The sequence below is a fragment of the Sus scrofa genome, unplaced genomic scaffold (assembly GCF_000003025.6).
Source record: "Sus scrofa isolate TJ Tabasco breed Duroc unplaced genomic scaffold, Sscrofa11.1 Contig944, whole genome shotgun sequence".
In the NCBI taxonomy this organism is placed as follows: domain Eukaryota; kingdom Metazoa; phylum Chordata; class Mammalia; order Artiodactyla; family Suidae; genus Sus; species Sus scrofa.
Window position 1 is genome coordinate 325,179 of NW_018085356.1, and position 18,779 is coordinate 343,957.

The 18,779-nt window shown below is 56.3% G+C and overlaps 1 protein-coding gene across 1 annotated transcript in view; it reads right to left on the reverse strand.

The window, feature by feature from the left end:
• Positions 1 to 1,252: 1,252 nt before the first annotated feature.
• The window catches only part of PCNT (pericentrin), a 115,346-nt gene continuing 97,819 nt past the window's right edge, over positions 1,253 to 18,779 (reverse strand). The window contains 10 exon segments of the mRNA XM_021082502.1: positions 1,253 to 5,134; positions 5,332 to 5,519; positions 5,821 to 6,865; positions 7,272 to 7,399; positions 9,556 to 9,679; positions 10,926 to 11,002; positions 11,876 to 12,108; positions 15,556 to 15,735; positions 16,455 to 16,557; positions 17,210 to 17,439. Coding sequence (XP_020938161.1) covers positions 6,825 to 6,865; positions 7,272 to 7,399; positions 9,556 to 9,679; positions 10,926 to 11,002; positions 11,876 to 12,108; positions 15,556 to 15,735; positions 16,455 to 16,557; positions 17,210 to 17,439 — 1,116 coding nt within the window. The 3' untranslated portion in view covers positions 1,253 to 5,134; positions 5,332 to 5,519; positions 5,821 to 6,824.

Below are 18,779 nucleotides of genomic sequence, written 5' to 3' on the forward strand. Positions count from 1 at the left end.
TCCGACTAGGAACTATGAGGTTGCAGGTTCGCTCCCTGGCCTTGCTTAGTGGGTTAAGGATACAGCGTTGCCAAGAGCTGTGGTGTAGGTCACAGACACGGCTCCAATCTGGCATTGCTGTGGCTGTGGTATAGGCTGGTGGCTACAGCTCTGATTAGACCCCTAGCCTGGGAACCTCCATATGCCGCGGGTGCAGCCCTAGAAAAGACAGAAAGACAAAAAAAAAAAGCAAAAGACGATTGTTGCATCTCACACCTTCAACTCTCAAGATCGGAAGACACATTTGGGCCTTTCAGGTACTGGAGGCAGTACACCCACAGCTACCAATACTGCTCTGGCCCAAATGTTGAGTGCTTGGAAGACTTCCAAGTTATTGTTTTTGTTTTTTGCTGATCCCACAGCATGGTCAAGTTCCTGGGCCAGGGACCGAACCTATGCCATAGCAGCAACCCAAGCCATGGCAGTGATAACACCAGATCCTTAACCCACTGAGCCACCAAGGAACTCCAGGCCCCAGCTGTGAGAAGAGCCCAAAACAGGAATAGGTCGAGGCTGTGATGCAGCAGTTCTGCTGCCTGGGCCATGTGATCTAGCAGGTGGGATGGGTGGTGGGAAGATGTAACACGGGGTGCCTGGCACATCTCAGTAGAACTCTAGGCTCTGCCAGGCCACTTGAAGCAGAGAACTACACACCTTTTTTCTGGGGTGCGGGGGCCCATCTTGCTGTGCTTCTGTGCTCCAACAGAGGTGGAACATCTGACCTTGGGACATTACGTGCCCGTGCAGACAAGACAGTGCTTTGTTGGATGGCTTCTGCCAAACTCAATGAGTCATAAGGTCGGTCTGGCCCAGCAATGACCAAGGAGTACGTCCAAGACTGAGCACAAGACTGTTCACGGGTCACAGGGGAGTGCAGGATAAATGGCCCAGAGCTGCCTGGCATCCACTGCCACTGTATCAGAGCCTTTCTGTCACTTCACAGCTACCACCATATGGAGAAGCCTTTGGGCCCGGTTGACAGGAAGAACTATCTTGAGCGTGGCTCACAGGTGGCTTGGCTGCTGTGTGAGTTCAAAATGCAAAAGGGCAGCAGGTGTACTACAGCCTCTCAGGGGCAGCCTTGAAAGACAGGATGAGGACACAGCCTCCCAGTGGGGAGAGATCCTAGTCATTCGCTTCTTCGTTTTTAAAGTGTCAGTGTTGATTTCAATGTTGTGATAATTTCTGCTGTGCAACAAAGTGATTCAGTAAAACATACACATCCATTCTTTTAGATTCTTTTCCCAAATAGATTCTCACAGAACAGTGGGTAGAGGTCCCCATTGGCCAGTCATTCCATAACACCGTGTATACATGCCGCCCGTCCCCACCCCGGCCACCTGGGTAACCGTAAGCCTGTTTTCAAGGTCTGAATCTGTCTGTTCTCCAGGTAAGTTCACTTTGTCCTTTTCTTAGATTCCACATGTGAATGATATCGCATGAATCTTATCTTCACTGTCTTCACAAGCTTCACTCGGTATGATAATCTCTAGGTCCATCTGCAGTGCTGCAAATGGCATTGTCCATGCGTTTTTGTGGCTGAGTAATACTCCACTGTGTACATGTACCACATCTTCTTTATCCAGTCCTCTGTCGATGGACACCTGGGTTGCTTCCATGTCTTGGCTGGCGTGACCAGTGCTGCAGTGAGCACAGGGGTGCATGTATGGTTTTCTCCACTTTTTTAGATTCGATTCACTTATTTTTGGAATCTAAAATATGAACAGATGATCCTATGTAAAACAAAACAAAACAAAAACCAGAAATAGATCATGGCCAAGGAGAGCAGACTTGGGGCTCTCGAGGGGGAAAGGGGAGGCGTGGATGGACAGGGAGTTCGGGGCCAGTGGGTATAAACTATCACATTTAGAATGGATTTAACAATAAGGTCCAGCTGTACAGCAAGGGAACTCTATCCAGTCTTCTGGGATAAACCATAATGGAAAAGGAAAAAGAAAAGAATCCCATTTGGTGTCCTATCAAACATGGGATTCACTTTGTAGCAAAGGCAATGCAGTGAGCGTGGGATCCACTGCGGACAGAGCACTGGGTCGGTCAGCCAAAGGCACAGCTGAGATGCCCGGCTGGAGGTAATATTCTACAAAGACGGGGTGCCGCACAGGACCTGTCCATGGCCCTCTGTTCCCAACAAGCAAGACACATGAATCTGAAGCCAAGGGGTGGAAACAGCAGTGGCCCCGCTCGCAGGACCCCCAGTGATCTGCCGGGGAACTCGTGCTTTCTGTCCTGCCAAGTTTAGATTCTTCCAGGTTAGAGGTCTTTGTCCCCAAGATGAACTTCCGGGGAACACATCGCATGTCCCACTAGCCTATAAACTACGGATGCTCTCTGGGTACCTTGGGGTTGCCACATCTGGGAACCAGAGGGCAAAAGGAGTCCCTGCCTCGGCCCCGGAGGAGAGAAGCCTGCTCCTCCGTTCACTACACGATGGGGAGACGACGCGGGGAACCCAGGTGGCACACACGGTGCCCTGCTGCTCCCGTGCTTGACGTGACCAAGAAACCGGAGAGCCCAGCGTGGCACGTGCAGCGCAAGTCTGCCTCTTGACTTTCCGACCCCTGCAGTCTGGCTGTAAGGGAAGTAGCATGACGCGCGCTGCCGGCTTAAGGCACCCACCAGTTTGGGACCTGACCTCAAACTCGAAAGGCGGGATTTCCAAGCTGCTGCTGAAGGGAGCCTTCAGGGAGCAGTCCCTCTCTTCAGTCAAGGTAACGGCTTCCAGCTGACAGATGGTGTTAGTTTGTAAACTGGCCCCTGCATCTGATGGCAAGAGACCAAGAGAGAGGCGGACACTCCAGATGGGCAAGTGGCAGGTTTAACACAATCCACAGTGTCGGGAGCCATAAGGCTGCTCCAGTAAAAAAAGCAAAGCCACAGTCAGCACCTGCATGAGGTTTGTCTGGTTAGCAGAGCTACAGACAAGCTGAAGAAAGAAGAAGGATTGCAGAGCAATCCCTTGAAAAACATCGGCTCCAGGAAAATAAAAATGATATCCCCTAAAAAATATGTTAATCTATTTTCTCTGTGTTTATCCTTCTTTTTCTATCTTTGATTCACAGCTTTCTTACAGCTAAGGATTTGCCCCAGGTACGTAAAACACCTAAACCAAAACAGAGTGAAGTTATTTAAACAATGTAATGGAAAAAGCCTTTGTTTTGGAGTAACAATTTATGGCACCTATTTTGTGAGAGTATACAGGGGAAACTTATGATTTCAGTTCCTTTACTTAAAAAGTTTGGGGCTGGGAAAAATGTTGTTTGGCCTATAAATTGCTATTTTCTATAATAGATATATTTTTTATCAAATAACAGTGTCACCTGTAACTTTCATCCCTTGTGAGGGCATTTGATAATTTTGGGTATAATACGCCTTTCTATTGAGATTGGTGGTTTGGAACTTACGTAAATCAGCACAATAGGTTAAATGCTTAGCTTGCTGGCGCCAAATAAATCGTAGTTTTAAGAATACCATGAACCCAAGGCTTTCATGCGTTTTGTTAACTACATACACCTTTAGTTAAAAAATGTTAGGTATCATAGTTTATTGCTTATTAAAGCTTTGTTCTTAATATAGAATAGAATAACTACTGTTGTTGACCTTTTAAGAAAAATACAGTGTGAAACTTTAAGTTTGTAATCTTGAAGGAAAATCTAAAGTTGAAAGGAACATGTTTTAACTAACCTTTTTTTGTATCTCAGGTGGAGGGAACAGAAAGGGCTTTAAATCAAATGTTAATGTCAAATCTTATACGAAACCTGATTGTGATATGGTATAAAAACTGATGCTTTTCGTTTAATAAATTGGGTCATCTGCAGCATGCAGCTGAGGAGTTGGCTGCAATTCTTTCCACACCGTTTGTAGCCCAGCCTCTCCTTCGGCGCTCCCTGGCTGCTGGGGCTCACGAGGTTTGTCTTGGGTGGCCAGGGGCAATAGGTCTCTGCACCGACCTGCCACAATCATAAGCGCTTATACAGAGGCCTTGCCTGGCATCGGTCATGCACACCTTCCAGCCGGTCTCGAGGCTGCAGCCTTGGGGCAGAAAGCACCTTCCAAGGACAGGGAGCCGGTGGGGGCCTCTGTTGGGGGTCTGGCTCACAGGTCAAACTTCCACAGGTCATGTCCTCAATAAGCTCCCCCAACGTGGTGACACCAGTGGCTTCCACGTGAGCTCATCCTGCACACTTTCATTGCTTTAAAATATGCCTGCTGCTGGAGTTCCCACTGGGGCACAGTGGGTTAAGCATCCGAGTGCAGTGGCTTGGGTTGCTGGGAAGGTGCGGGTTTGACTCCCAGCCCGGTGCAGTGGGTTAAAGGATTCAGCATTGCCCCAGCTGCGGTATAGGTTGCAGCTGTGGCTTGGATTCGATCCCTAGGCTGGGTGGGACCTTCCATGTGCAGCAGGTGCGACCGTACAACAAATAAAATGTGGGCCTGCTGCAAAGAGGCGCCGTCACAAAGAGCTAAGGCAGCAGGTAAGACATTCTCCAGGTCCTCAGATCGCACTGTTGGCAGACGTCCCGCAGACAGGAACGTGTCTGTTCCTGGTGGGACCAACTACTGCCTCCTCTGTGGTGGAGGGGACTGCCTGCCTCGTCAAGGGCTCCGCGTTGGCGTCTGTGGTTGGCAGTGCAGGGACTGAGGAGCTGCAGAAGCCAGGAAGCCTTTGTGAGAGGGGGTGGTGTTGAGCCAATGCAGGTCTCCTTTCCTGCCACTTAAGAGGCTGGGTGACATCCACAGGTGTCACCCCGCCCACCAGAGCGTGCTTCCAGTGCGTGTCCTGCGGGACGGGAGAGACCTGCTGGATACCCCCCTGCGGTCTCTTCTCTGCCGTGGAGGGCCAGCTGGACAGTCACAGACAAGGGCGCATACGGATCAGGGCTCGGCTGGCTCTCTCCACCTGAAGTGGGCCGCCAGAGGTACCGCCTGGTTTGCCACCTGCAATCTTCCAAGGCCCTGAGCCTGTGTGGGGTGCAGCGGATGCCAGCACACCGTGCGGATCCAGGTGCAGGTCAGAGGCGGGCCTCTCCTGTTCTGTCAGCTGGACACAGGGACGATCCATGCGACAAGACACGGCCTGAGGAGGAGACAGCGGGAGAAAGCTCAGCACCAGGAGCCCGAGTGCCCACTCGAGGCGCTGGCGCACGCCTTCTGGGTCTGCTCAGGCCCCACTCTGTATGGACTTGAGGACTGGCTGCGTCCCCCCCGAGGTCCTCGGTTGAAATCCTGCCCCACAGTGGGATGGTGCTGGAAGGTGAAAAGTTGGAGAAGTACCTGGGCTCCGATGAGGCTGCGAGGTGGAGCCCTCACAGACAGACGCAGTGATCCCATGAGCCCTGAGAGTGCACCTCTGAAGACACAAGGAGGAGCCAGCCGTCCACACCCAGCAGAGGCCCTCGGCTGAACCCCCTGCAGCACCCCGATCCTGGACTTGCAGCCTCCACAACGGTGAGACGTGATTTCTGTTGGTCATAGCCACCCGGTTTGTGGTGTTGGTTGGCAGCCCGAGCTCGTTCCTGGGGTTCAGGGGACGCTGCGATCTGTGTGGGCCACCCCTCCCAGAGCAGACCTCGCACTTCTCCGCTGTTTTGGGAGGAACTCTTGACATGGGTTCAGAAGCAGCAGCATCTGTCCCAGTGCCGTCCTAAAAGGTTCTGCTTCCCGATTCCCTTATCGCTTTCTTCTCAACACCAATGAGATGATCAATGCGACTTGGGCGGGCAGGGACAATGTCCCCGTCTTAGGGTCTGCGTGTGGACATACCATTTGGGTGCACTGGGGACATCACAGCAGTGGCCCTGGTGAGCAGGAAGCCGTGCCCTGGACGGCGACGGCTCAATTCCAGGACGAACCAGTGGCCTCTGGACCGTCACGGTCTCCCGGCTGCGCCTTGCACTGCCCACAACCAAGAAAGGCACGGGCTTGGCGTGTCTGGATCTTGAGAGGACACGTCTGGGTGCTGCTCCAGCCTATTGACTGAGGAAGCCACAGACTGTCAGTTTCATGGGAGCCTAGGACAAAGACCTGCAGCTTTTTTTTTTTTTTTTTTTGGCTTTTTAGGGCCGCCCCTGCAGCATATGGATGTTCTCAGGCTAGGGGTTGAGCCAGCTGCAGCTACCGGCCTGCACCACAGCCACAGCAACGCAGGATCTGAGCTGCATCTGTGACCTGCACCACAGCTCACGGCAATGCTGTATCCTTAACCCACTGAGCGAGGCCAGGGATTGAACCCACATCCCAGTGGATCCTAGTTGGGTTCTTAACCCGCTGAGCCACAAGAGGAACTCCTCCGCTGAAAACTATTGACTTACGAGAGTTTAACATAAATTCTATGTTTTGTATTTTTCCCAGTGATAAAAGGAAGCCGGATAAAACTAAAAAACACAAGGGCCATTCACAAACACCACAGGGCTTTGATTTTATTGGTTTTGTTTGTTTGTTTGTTTGGATTTTTTTGGTGTGTTCTGGTTTTTAAACAAAGCATCCACCTGTACACTTTAGGAAAACAAAGGGCAGGAAGCCATCCTCTGCCTCCCCCAGGCCAAGGCCGGCAGGATCAGGCAGGCGCCCACACGGCCAAAATACGAAGCTACAATGTGCTAAAACCACACGGAAAACACCCCCTTGGCTCTGAGCACAGCGTCAGCGTGAGGACACGTATGATGACAATGCCGCCCAGCGCGCCAGCCCGCACCACATGCTTCCCTCGGAAATTGGGTCTTTTCCTCAAATACAACTGTCACGGGTGAGAGCCACAAGGATTTTATTCACTGTTTAATCTTCTGGCAGGACTTCTTTGAAGTGGAATCTAAATACAGACAGAAATAAGGTAGCAATTTGTGAGAAGGCTTCACATCTTTCAAGAAGAATTCTACCATTCGAAAACACTACCACCGAATTAATCTTAGATAAAAATAAGAATTACAATTAAGATAGAGAGCGGTTTAAGTTATGAAGGTTAAGAAACTCTGGACAGACTGCATCTAAGCTGAGACACAATCTTCCCGGTCGCTGAGAGAAAGGCCCAGAGGCCCAGGCGGCTTGAGGGCGCTACGCACCCACGGCCGAGGGTCTCCACTCACAGTCCTGCCCTGATGCCGCTGCTGACGGGCGACACCGACGGCAGCAACCAGGCGGGGCGGGAGCCCTCTTTTCTCCCTGACGGCACGCCCTGGGTCGCTCAATTACTTCCGAGGACAGAGGGCCTTCCTTACCTGGTGGCGCAGCTCCCAGTCTTTGCTGGATCATCTCTAAATGGTGAATATATTCCGTCAAGGAACGTTCTGGATCTTGAGAAGCACTCAGGGATCTTTCAGATCTGGGATTTGGGGCCGGACTGGATCTGCAAACAGACCAAGCGCCGCCCCAGGAAAGAGAGAAAGCGCCGACCTCAGCGGACGGGGTGCTGCAGGGAGCGCAGGTGCACAGTGACGCTGGCCCCTGGCCAGACCCCCGCAGGGAGTGGGGGAAACCGGGTGCTTGTTACCGTCATGGTTTTCCTTTACCACAGAAGAAAAAGGCAGGCTTTGTTTTTGTTGTTTTTTTTTTTGTTTTGCTTTTTGGGGCCACATAGATGTTCCCAGGCTAGGGGTCGAATCAGAGCTGCAGCCGCCGGCCGACACCACAGCCACAGCCACGCAGGATCCGAGCCACATCTGTGACCTACACCACAGCTCACGGAAACGCTGGATCCTTAGCCCATGCAGCGAGGCCAGGCATCGGACCTGTGTTCTTATGGATACTATCGGGTTTGCTGCCACTGAGCCACAAAAGGAGCTCCAAGGCTTTTTTAGAAACTGCTACGTGGGGCTTTAAAACCAGCCTCTTTACAGTTTCCCCGAGTGAAAACCAGTGTCTATCATTCGCTTCACTGAATCTTCCCAAGCGAATTATGACCCCAGGAGACCCTGCCCAGCGTCCCTCAGAGGCTGCCTCTCCTGGACCATCCCAAGCTGTCCCGCCGCCCAGCCCCTTCCTCCTGGCCTCCAGCCGCGACCCGGGGAGGCCCATCTGTGTCACCGCTCACCTCCTCCCCAGGGCGGGGAGCATGTCTTACTCATCCGCCTGACCCCGCAGGGAAGAGGCCTTGACCACCATCTATTCCTGCCAAGCTATCACCAAGCTGGGCACGGGGAGAGCTGCAGGGTCCCTGCCCACTGCCCCCGCACCCCAGGACAGGACTGGGCTTCTGGGCCCTCACGGCTCACACTGGTGCGCGTGTTCCCCGCTTGCACTAGGATGAAAGCTCTCGAAACACAGCCCGCCCAGAGACAGGCGGTAGGCGCTGCTCACAGGCCTGGGCGTGGCTTCCCCACGGGTCAGGGCAACTACGCCTGAGATCCTCCCGCGTAACAGGCAGCTGGCACAGAGACCATCCCGACCAGAGGCCAGGGGCCGAGAGCACGTGCGAGCCTGATGCCCAGGTGGACGATGGGCTTGGCTCTGACCACTTCAGGGTCCCGGGAGAGCACACGCAGACTGCAGAGGCCGCACCCTGCACGTGTGTGGGTTCAGATCCACGGACGCAATCGGAACGCTCCTACGCGCTCCAGGGTAGGTTCCAAGCACTGGACGGGTCACAGTTGAAAGAACCGACAAACGGCATAATCATGCTCAGGCGTCTCAGCCGGGTGATCACCCCTGACAGGGTTCAACAGGAAGAAACGCAACGGCAATGCCATCTTTCAGGAGCCGCGCTGGGACGGGACTCTCACGCTCAGGAAAACGGGGCGCAAGCCGTGACGCAGGTAACTAGCGTTCGCCAGGCCCTCGCGGGACCAGCCAGACCCCACAACTGTGTGCCCCCAGGGCCGCAGGGGTGACCGTCACACAGAGTCAAATCTCAAACCATCGCAGCCACAGGATACCCTTTACTTGAATTTTAAGGAAACTGCATTCGACAGTTTAACACAAGGCCTCTTAATTGTTTTTGGTTTTTTTTGTCTTTTTGCCATTTTTTGGGCTGCACCCACGGCATATGGAGGTTCCCAGGCTAGGGGTGTAATCGGAGCTGTAGCCACCGGCCTACACCACAGCCACAGCAACACGGGATCCGAGCCGCATCTGCAACCTACACCACAGCTCACAGCAACGCTGGATCGTTAACCCACTGAGCGAGGCCAGGGATCGAACCCACAACCTCATGGTGCCTAGTTGGATTTGTTAACCACCGAGCCATGACGGAAACTCCCTCTTAATTGTATTTTTAATTAAAAACTGTTGTTTTTTCCCCAAATACTTCGTGGATGTTTAATACCATCATGTTAACTTCTCAACTGCCACGTGAGTTGTTAAGTATAAAGATAACGCTCTGTGTGCAAAGCCCAAATCCCAAAGAGCAGCGACCAGGTAAAGCTAACACCAGGGCCATGCGTGCACAGGGCTCACGCGGGCTGGGGGCCTAGGGACACCTCTGTGCGTGGCCCTTGTCTTGCACACCTGGCTCCAGTGACGGCCACAGCCCCACGGAGGAAACACAGCTGCGGGCACACTGCTCACCTGTCCCTCCGGCACAGTGAGGCTTTCCGCACAGGGTCCCTGGCATGGCTGGAAGACACATCCCGGGTTGGTGGGGATTCGAGGGCGTCAGGTGGAGACCGTTGCCGCCGTGGCACTGCAACAGCTTCCCCAAGAATCATGTAACAGCAGAGGGATTAAGCAAAGAAAAAATGCATTTTAGTAAGAAGGTCCAGCCACCAAAAGTTAAAATTTACAACTTTTTAAGAGTCTGCATGGTAATTTCAAAACTTTTTTTTTTTTTTTTTTCCATCTCGGGGCTGCACCTGTGGCATATGGAGGTTCCCAGGCTAGGGGTCGAATCAGAGCTGCTGGCCTACACCACAACCACAGCCACACGGGAATCCAAGCCACGTCTACGACCTACACCACAGCTCATGGCAACGCCAGATCCTTAACCCACTTAATGAGGCCAGGGATCGAACCCTCGTCCTCGTGGACACTAGTCAGGTTCGTTACCGCTGAGCCACGATGGGAACTCCAAAAACATTTTAAAAGCACCTGTTATAAAAATATTTTTTAAATCTCTAGAAGAGGAGTTCCCATGGTGGTACAGCGGGTTAAGGATCCGACATTGCTGCAGCTGCAGTGTAGGTCACAGATGCAGCTCTGATTCGATCCCTGGCTGGGGAACTTCCATATGCCACAGGTACAGCCCAAAAAAAAAAAAAAAAAAATCCCCTAGAAGAAACCTGAGTTTCCACCACCGGCATTTTACTCCTGCAAGGCTGACCCTGAGCCCCGTGTCCAACTGGGCAGCGTCCTGGTGGAGCACTCGGTGCCCTGATGGAGCAAGTGGGGCCCGGGGGGTCCAGGTGGGGGGGATCCCGGCCTCAGCTCTGAGGAGTGGGAGCGGCAAAACCCTGGAGGCCACCCTGGAGGGGGCAGACTTTCCTGAAGGACAAGGAAGAATCTGATCTCAAGATGTAACGATGCCCACATGGAAATCAAAGCCTGGCACCACCAGGAAGCCCGGGGCACGGCCAGGAAGCCCAGGGGCCACGAAGGTCGCTGGGCTCCAGAGACGCTGCCCGCAAGTCTACCCCGGGGCGACCACCACAGCCGACTCGAGGGCTGAGGCAGAGGCAGCAGGGCTCCCAGGAGACGGGCACGGGGGAAGCAGAGCCTCGCTCGATTTCGGAGGAAAGAAGCCATTGGCCAGCCCGCTCAGCGTGTCTGTATTCCTGGGGCTGTGCTCCTCTGAACGACTGTTCTCACCAGCATCAGCTGGGCAGCCTTGTGCTCACTTCCCCAATAAAAACATTTTCCTCCAAAAACCCGCCCCACGGGCAAAGCACCCATTTCTCATGGCGCCTCGGGATGCCCCACGGGCCCCGGGTGGCAGAGGGTACCTGGTCGAGGCGCCCGGCCCGGCGCTAGGGCTCCTCTGCCGTCCACCTGCTGCCACTTCTTGACCAAAAAGCGTAACCTACAAAGAGGGGAAGAGACGCGAAAGCTAGAGCGAGAGCCGTGCACATCCGGAGGCGACCCGACCCCGAGTGACAGCCCCGCCCGCGTCACCGTGCACCCGACGGCCTCACAGCCCGAGCCCGGGAAGGGCCTCCCTTGAGCCTGCTGGGAAGGCGGAGGCAGGGCGGCCGCCCGGGGCAGAAGCCGAGGTGGATGGCGGTGGGTGCGGTCAGTGGACCTGGAGGGAGGCCTAGGGGGCTGGGTCCCCGCAGGTGGGTCTCGAAGAGGCTGCAGCCCAGCCCGCCCTCGGCCCGGGCCCCCGACGGAGGTGGGCTGGCCCGGAGCACACTTGGCTGCACAATTCTTAGTGCACAAACATTTTTAGAAATTATAAAATATGCTTTTATATAAAACAAAAACGTTAAATCATAGAATAATATAAATTTTATCACTGTTAATTATGAAATAGTCCAAATTCCCTCTCAGGCCGGAGAGTCCCATCCCGGCTCCAAAACTGGAGTCCTGTGCGCGGAAGGGCCAGGGCGGGTCAGGGGCCAGGATGCGCCCGGGGGCCAGGGGCTCCCAGCACGTCCACAGGGACATGCCACAAACAGCCTGCCACAAACGGTGGCCCCCCGTGGGGAGGGGCAGCAAGAGCATCTCTGTGCAGCACCAGCTCGACGGAAACCTAAGAAACTGAGACACGAGGCGACGCCGCCGTCCCCGGGAAGCGCGGTATGGGTCAGGCTTCGCGGAACTGCGAGGAGGCGCCTGAACCCGTCCGTTTCAGGGGCACAGGTTTGGATGATGTGGTTCCCGGAAGAAAAGGGTCAGAGAGAGCAGAGCTGCAGAGTTTAAAGACTGGAGACCCCGAGGCAGGGCCCACAGGTACCTTAAGACGGCGACCACCACCCTGACGGCCGTGCGGAACCTCGCCAAGGGCCGGGACGCTGGCGCTTTCTTATCCGCTTGGGAAGGAAAGACGCCCAAGTGGGCGATCATGGAGAGTGTTTCTTGTTCAGAGTCTTGGAATCCACCGATCAACAGTAAAAGATACTTCTTTTGATAAATCAGGGCTTTTCTAAAGCTCTCTGCTCTCAAATAATGCAGGTACAACTTCTCCATCTAAAAAAAAAGGGGGGAAACTTGCCATCGGACGTCTGACTCGCGGAGAGCAGCACGCGCGGGCCAGGCGCTCTAAGAAAACCGCTCTCCTCAGCAAATCATCCCAACATCGTAACCAGAAACAGCTCCTCCGAGTTTGCTCGCGTCTGTTGGACAGAGTGCAGAGCCCAGACGTCCCCCCAGCAGCTCCAAGGAGCCCTGCGAAGGGCGGCCACCAAGTACGGCCCAGGCGGGGGCAGGCGCGGGCACCTGAGGTCCCGCAGGCAGAGGCTGGCGGCTGCACCCTGGTCCAGGTTCCCCCGACGGCGGCCCACAGCCCGGCCCTGTCGGAAGCCTGACGGCCTTGCCAGAACACCCCACCCAACAGCCCGGACGTGCCAAGCCCACTGCAGCAAACCTGCCCAGGGGAAGACGCTCGGCTTGGTGGTCCCCCTGGTGAATGTGAGCAAATACTGACGGAAGGAAGCCACCGGCTGGACATAATCTCCTCCAAAAAACCGAGGAGGCGGGCGCACGATCCGGGTCACTTCATAAGGCCCAAGCCAGACAGAGACGACTAAAAACCCTCCCGATAAACAGGCCTCCAGAAGCCAGATCCAAAAATGTTCCGCAAAACGTAAGTACATCAAAATGCTACCCCACGATCGAGCGCGGTTTTTCCTGGGACTCTGAGTAGAGTCCACCTTCAGAAACCCACGTTACCTGCCACATCGCGAGAGGAAACAAGAAAGACCCACCGTCACAGCAACAGACGCAGAGCAAGCACAGCAAACTTTGGTGCCCACTCACACCACCAGCCTCCGCAAACCAGGGGCAGGAGGAGCTCCTGCAAGCTGCTCCCGGGCCTCTTCCTGCACGGGGAAGGCGGCCCCTCTCCAGGACTGGGTGCTGGGAGCCGGGTGCCACCCGGGCCCCCCACCCTGACCCGCCCAGCCTGGGCCACAGGCAAGGAAGCTGCGAAGAAGGAAATAAACTCCTTATTCACATACGACAAGACCGTGTCTGTAAAGTCCTGCAAAAAAGGCTCATGGAGCCACAAGAGGGGCCAGCAAGGCCGCAGGGCAAAGGTCAGCCTCAGAACACCAGCCACGCACCAGAAAACGAACGCTTTTAAAGCACCATTTACAACGACCCCTGAAACCAGCTGAAAATCTAACAAAATGTTTAGAGAAACATCTTAGCGCTCCTCAGGCTGACGGCTACCATCCATTTCAGAAAGGAATTTTCAAAGCTCTAGATGACGGAGAGATGAGCCTGGGACACAGATGGGAAGTCAGTACAGTTCAGCTCAAATGCGGCTACAGTTAGGAGGGCAATTCTTGCCCTAATTTTTCTATTTCCCTTCTTTGGCCGCCCCTGGGAACATGGAAGTTCCCGGGCCAGGGATCAGATCCCAGCCGCAACTGTGACCTGCACCACAGCTGCCGCAACGCCAGGTCCTTTAGCCAGGCTGGGGATCGAAGCCACGTCCTGGTGCTGCAGAGCAGCTGCTGAGCCCACCACAGCACTGCAGGAACGCCCTGCCCTAATTTTTAATAACAACTTCACTGAGATACGATTCACGTACCATAAGATCTACCCTTTGAAAGCGTGGCACTGAACTGGCTTTTAGTATATTCCCAGGGGTGCGCAACCATCACCACCACGCGACTGCCTCACCAAGCGTCACGCGCACCCTCCTCCCTCTGTCTCGGGCGCCGCCTGCCTGGGCCTTTCGCGGTGCAGAGCCCGACACCGTGAGGCCTCTGGGGACTGGCTCCTTCCGCCTGCTGTGACGTTTCCAGCCGCACCTGTCAGGCCTTTCCTCCCTGTTACCGTCCGTTTATGGACGCGCTGTATCTTATATATGCAGCCATCAAGCAATGGGCGTTTGGGTCATTCCCACATTTGGAGTGACGAGTAATGGCGACAGGAGAGCGTGTCAACAGTTTTACGTGGACATGTACGCGTTTTCGTTTCTCGGGGAAACACCCAGGGGTGGGCTGCTGGGGAGGCCGCAGCGCCCTCTCTTTTGAGGAATTGCCAGACTTTTCCGCAGCAGCGACGCCACAGTGATCTACAGATTCTGATACAATCCCAGTCAAATAACCAGCAAGAGTCTAAAATTTATACTGAAAGGACAAAGGAACTAGAGCAGCCGAATGACATGAGGAAGAAGAAAGCGGGCACGCTCCGGACGTGAACATAAACCTGCACTGATCAGGCAGCTGATAAAGGGCACACGGACCCAGGGGACAGGACAGAGTCCCAGCACGCACACAAGACACTGTGGAAGCGCAAGTGACAAGGCACAAAGACAGGTCAGGGAGAGGGACACTCTCATCCACACCAACGCTGGGAAAGACCTGGGCCCATCCCTCAAAGCCCAACAACATGAACTGAAAACAGATCGTAGACCTAACGCGACACGTCAAACTCCTGGCGGCATCCAGACAGGAGTGAACGGCAGAGACCTCGTCCGGACGCTTGTTCTGTCAGGGCCGCTCTGCGGGGACAGCGTGGGCCGGGGAGACCCACGCTGTGTGCAAATCCCGCATCCGACAAAGGCTGCGGCCGGAGGGCAGAGAGACCGCCCACAGCCCAAGAAGAAGAAAACAAAGGATCCAACTTCAGAAGAGGCAAAACAAGACGTGCAGATACCACCTCACACCCATCAGCGTTCCGGCCGGAAGAAGTGCCAACACCTTCCAACGGAGAGACGAAGAGAGACGGCGGGGCCGCCAAGTGCTGCCATTCTGGAAGAGACGGCGGTGCCGACCAAGGACGTTCGATGCGCAGTGGCGCAGTGACCGTGGAAGCTGGCGGTCCTGCCCCCGGGCCCCGGCACAGAGCCATGGAGTCCCGTCCACACGCGGCCGCGGCCGCACGGGGCGCACGGAGCACACCCCTCGGTGCCAGGCAGAGCCGCCCAACCGTCCAAGCATCACAGAGCTCCGATGCTCAGGAAAGAAGTGGAGGCTCCATGGCCCGGGGACACCAGAGGCAGAGCATGGAGAGCGGCCGGGGCCGGGTGAGGCCGCCTCCCGCCCTCGGCCAGCACGGTGGCTCGAGGGTCACGAAAACCTAGGCACATGCGCAATTCAGTGTCCCGTCGGCAAGAGGCGGCTGAGCGCGAGGCGAATCAAGACACAATCCCAACAGTTCTCACTGTGAAAAGGGTCAAGCAAGTCACGGACGAAAAACCGAAACGTGAAACAGGAAAAAATGAGGCCTTTCTGAGAAAGCACCCATCAAACGATACGGACAGAAAACGACAGCTCGTTTTCATCAAATGAAGTCAGAGGATCCTAATTTTATCACACTCCTCAATCCTTAGTCAAAGCGTCCTTTCACGAGCAGGCTTCAGGCCCTGTCTCATGGCAAGTGTCACAGGCGTGTGCAGGTGTGAGCGCGTGCAGGCAGCCGTGTCTGTGCGCGGCCCCGCCCGGCCCCGGCCCGGCCCCGTACCCGGCGCGTGCAGCTCTCCTGCAGGGCCCTCGAGGCCCGGGGGCTCCTCTCCAGCTGGGACAGGGCCCGGCACAGCTCCGCCTTCTCCCGGGTCACCGTGCTGAGCGCTCTGCGCAGGGACTCGTTGTCGCTCAGCAGCACGTCCACCAGCCGGGCCTGCAGCGCGGCTGCCGTCTTCCTCTGGAGGGGAACGAGACCCACCAACGAGGGTTCTTTGTTAAAAGGGCTGCAGACCACTCGAGGCTTTGACTGTTGGGTATTTTCAGGGGCTGTGACTTCAACACATTGGGGTTTGGTGGGCAGAGTCCATCCAGGGACAGGAAATAATAAGAGCCATCCAATCATCAAGTCACGTTTCCTTCCAAACCTTTAGGAAGTGGACTTGGCACAAGACGGGGCGGGTAAAAGGTAAGCCTGTCCCAGTTCCCACAAGACGGCCGGGAAAAAGGACCCTGAGGAGGGACTCCGGCAGGCGTGGGACACCGAGGTGGCCCCAGAGCCCAACAGAGGGCAGGGCGCACCCACCACTGAGGACGCACAGCGGGCAGGCAAGCGGGCTCGGCTCCCCTGTGCCTACACCGCACGCTGCTTGCACGACACATCTCACCGCATCCTGACTGTCCCAGAACCTTGACAGGGAATTCCCATCAGCAGCCAGGCCCCTGAAGCCCCCTGGATGCATCTGACGGGGGGTGGCTCTGCCTGGCCTGTGGTCCCAGCGCAAGTGCACGGGCAGCAGAGGGGCCGGGGCCTCAGCCACAGCACAGGACTCACCAGTGCCATCAGGGGCACCAGGGACAGGACACGAGCGCCCCCGGAGCCAAAGGAGACAGGCGGGAGGAGTGGGGGCGGGAGGGGAGAGGAGGGCCAGTGACCACGACCAAGGAAGCGAGTCTCACGTGGCAGGAGCCGGACGAGCCCAAGTCAGACTTGAGTGTCTCCAGCGTGTGCAGCAAAGACGCTACTGCCTTCTCGTTGGACGACGTCCAGTCGCTGAGGGTCCTGGGAGAACAGGGGGTCACGAGAGGGGCACAAGGGTCAGGCCGATGGGCATCCAAAGCCGGGGCTGGGCGCTGGGACGCCCAGAAACCTCCCGCCACTGACCACCACCCAGGGCCCCTCGGTGTGGGGGCTGGGGGGCGCCTCCAGCTCCCGCTGCCCCTCTGCCAGGGCCGGCCGGTTCCCGAAACGTGGTCCTAAATGAGGCTTCGCTGTTCTGTCACTAAACCCAGTCACACAGAGGAGGCCGCACCGGCCGGGCTCCGCGCAGGAAAGGGAGACGCTGACATTCCTCCCGTCTGTTCACGGCCAAGAGCAGAGCCCGGGCCTCCACCAGGGAGGTGCCTCCCGGTCCCGGGAGCGAGACAGACACGCAGACCGGGCACCCCCCCCCACATCCTGGGCGGGACCCTTGGGTGGTGAGCAGCTGTAAAGGCAGGGAGAGAACCCGGTTGAAAGAAACGTGGATTTTCTGACATATCAGACAGAAAAAAACATAATTCTGTCATCATCTTTCGAGAGAACACGGCCCAAGAATCCAAGCACGTGCGAGAGACGGAGTCTGTGTTGTCAGAACAAAGCCTCGCCCCAAACTCGGGATCCTTCTCAGCATCGAAGGTGCTGACCACACGGCCAGCTCGTCCCCAGGGCTCACCTGTCCACCGTCTGGTTGATGAAGCTGGTCAGCAGCCCCGCGGCACAGAGGAGCTGCTGCCGCGCCGTCTCCAGGCCCTGCTGCTGCTCCTGGAGCGACTCGGGCTCCGGCTCCGGCTCCGGGCAGGGACGCGCTGCCTCCCGCGCCTGCAGCTCCCGCGCCCGCAGCTCCCGCGCCCGTAGCTGCCGGATCTTGTGCTCGTCCCGCTGGTGCTGCAGCGCCAACTCCCGCTGGGACAGCAAAAAGCAGAGACCCTCACACGTGTCCCAGAGCAGAGACCGGAGCCTGGGGTGCACCGGCCGGGCCCCTGGACCGATCCCCACACGCTTTGCCTCAGAGACCCTCAGGGGGCTTCCGGGGAAGGGCCCCCTCCTTCCCGAGGACCCTCAGGCACAGCCTCACGGAGGAGCAGCCCTGGACGCTGCCCTGGCAGGAGGGGTGGGTGGCCAGCCTGGGGACCACCTTCACTGTGGACCAGCCAGGGCCACACCCGCCCAGCACCCAGCCCCTCGGGGGGGGTGGGGGGCAGACGGAGGGGAGAGCTGGGGGAGGGGCTGCTTGCAGGGATAGGCAGGACAGGGCAGGGCTGAGAGTGACCAGCTGCCAGGCTGACAGGTGGACCGGCCTCCCACCCGGCACCTCCTGGGCAGCGGGTGTGACTCGCCCTCTCCCGGCAGCAGCCACACGAGGAAAGTGAGAGCCTCCCGTCCAGATGAGGAAGCAACAGAACGGAACTGGCGCTTTATTTTGCTTAGAAAAGACGACGTTGGTCCTGAAACAACTCTCAGAGGCCTGGGCTGCCAGGGCCGGAGAAAGACCCCACGACCCCGGTCAATCAACCGCCCACGGTAAAGGTCACCCCAAAAGGACCGCTAGCACCTAAAACGCACATCGAGGCGCATCTGAAGAACAATTACTAATTTAGAGGAGAAAACACTTGGGTTTTTAAGCAACGACATTCCCACACGTTTTCCCGTGCGCGCACCCCCCAAAACCAAATAAAAATTGTGGCCCAGAGTTCCCGTTGTAGCTCAGCAGAGACGAATCTGCCTAGTATCCATGAGGATGCGGGTTCGATCCCTGGCCTCGCTGCACTGTGGTGGAGGTCACAGACTCGGCTCATTTGGATCCCGTGTGGCTGTGGCGGAGGCCGGCAGCTGCAGCTCCCTGGCCTGGGGACTTCCATATGTTGTGGGGGCAGCCCTAAAGAGACAAAAAAAAAAAAAAAAGGCAGAAATTCTGGGCATGGTTTGCAAAGCCCTTTAGGAAGAATGTGACCAAAATCTCTCCTCCCAGGGGGACACGCGCCAGGAGTCCAAGGCCCATGCAGCAGGTGACTCTACCTGCCCCATCGTGGGGGGCTCCCGGCCCGGATCTGCTCTCCCCCCACCCCCACCAACCCCAGACGACTCCTCTGGTCCCAAGGCCTCTGGTGGGGGAACGCGACATTACACACCAGGTGGTTTAAACACCACAGAAAACACACATCCTGACACACAACACGCACACACCACAGGAGAAGCCAGACACGAAAGGCCACACACTGTGTGATTCTGTTAATACGAAATGT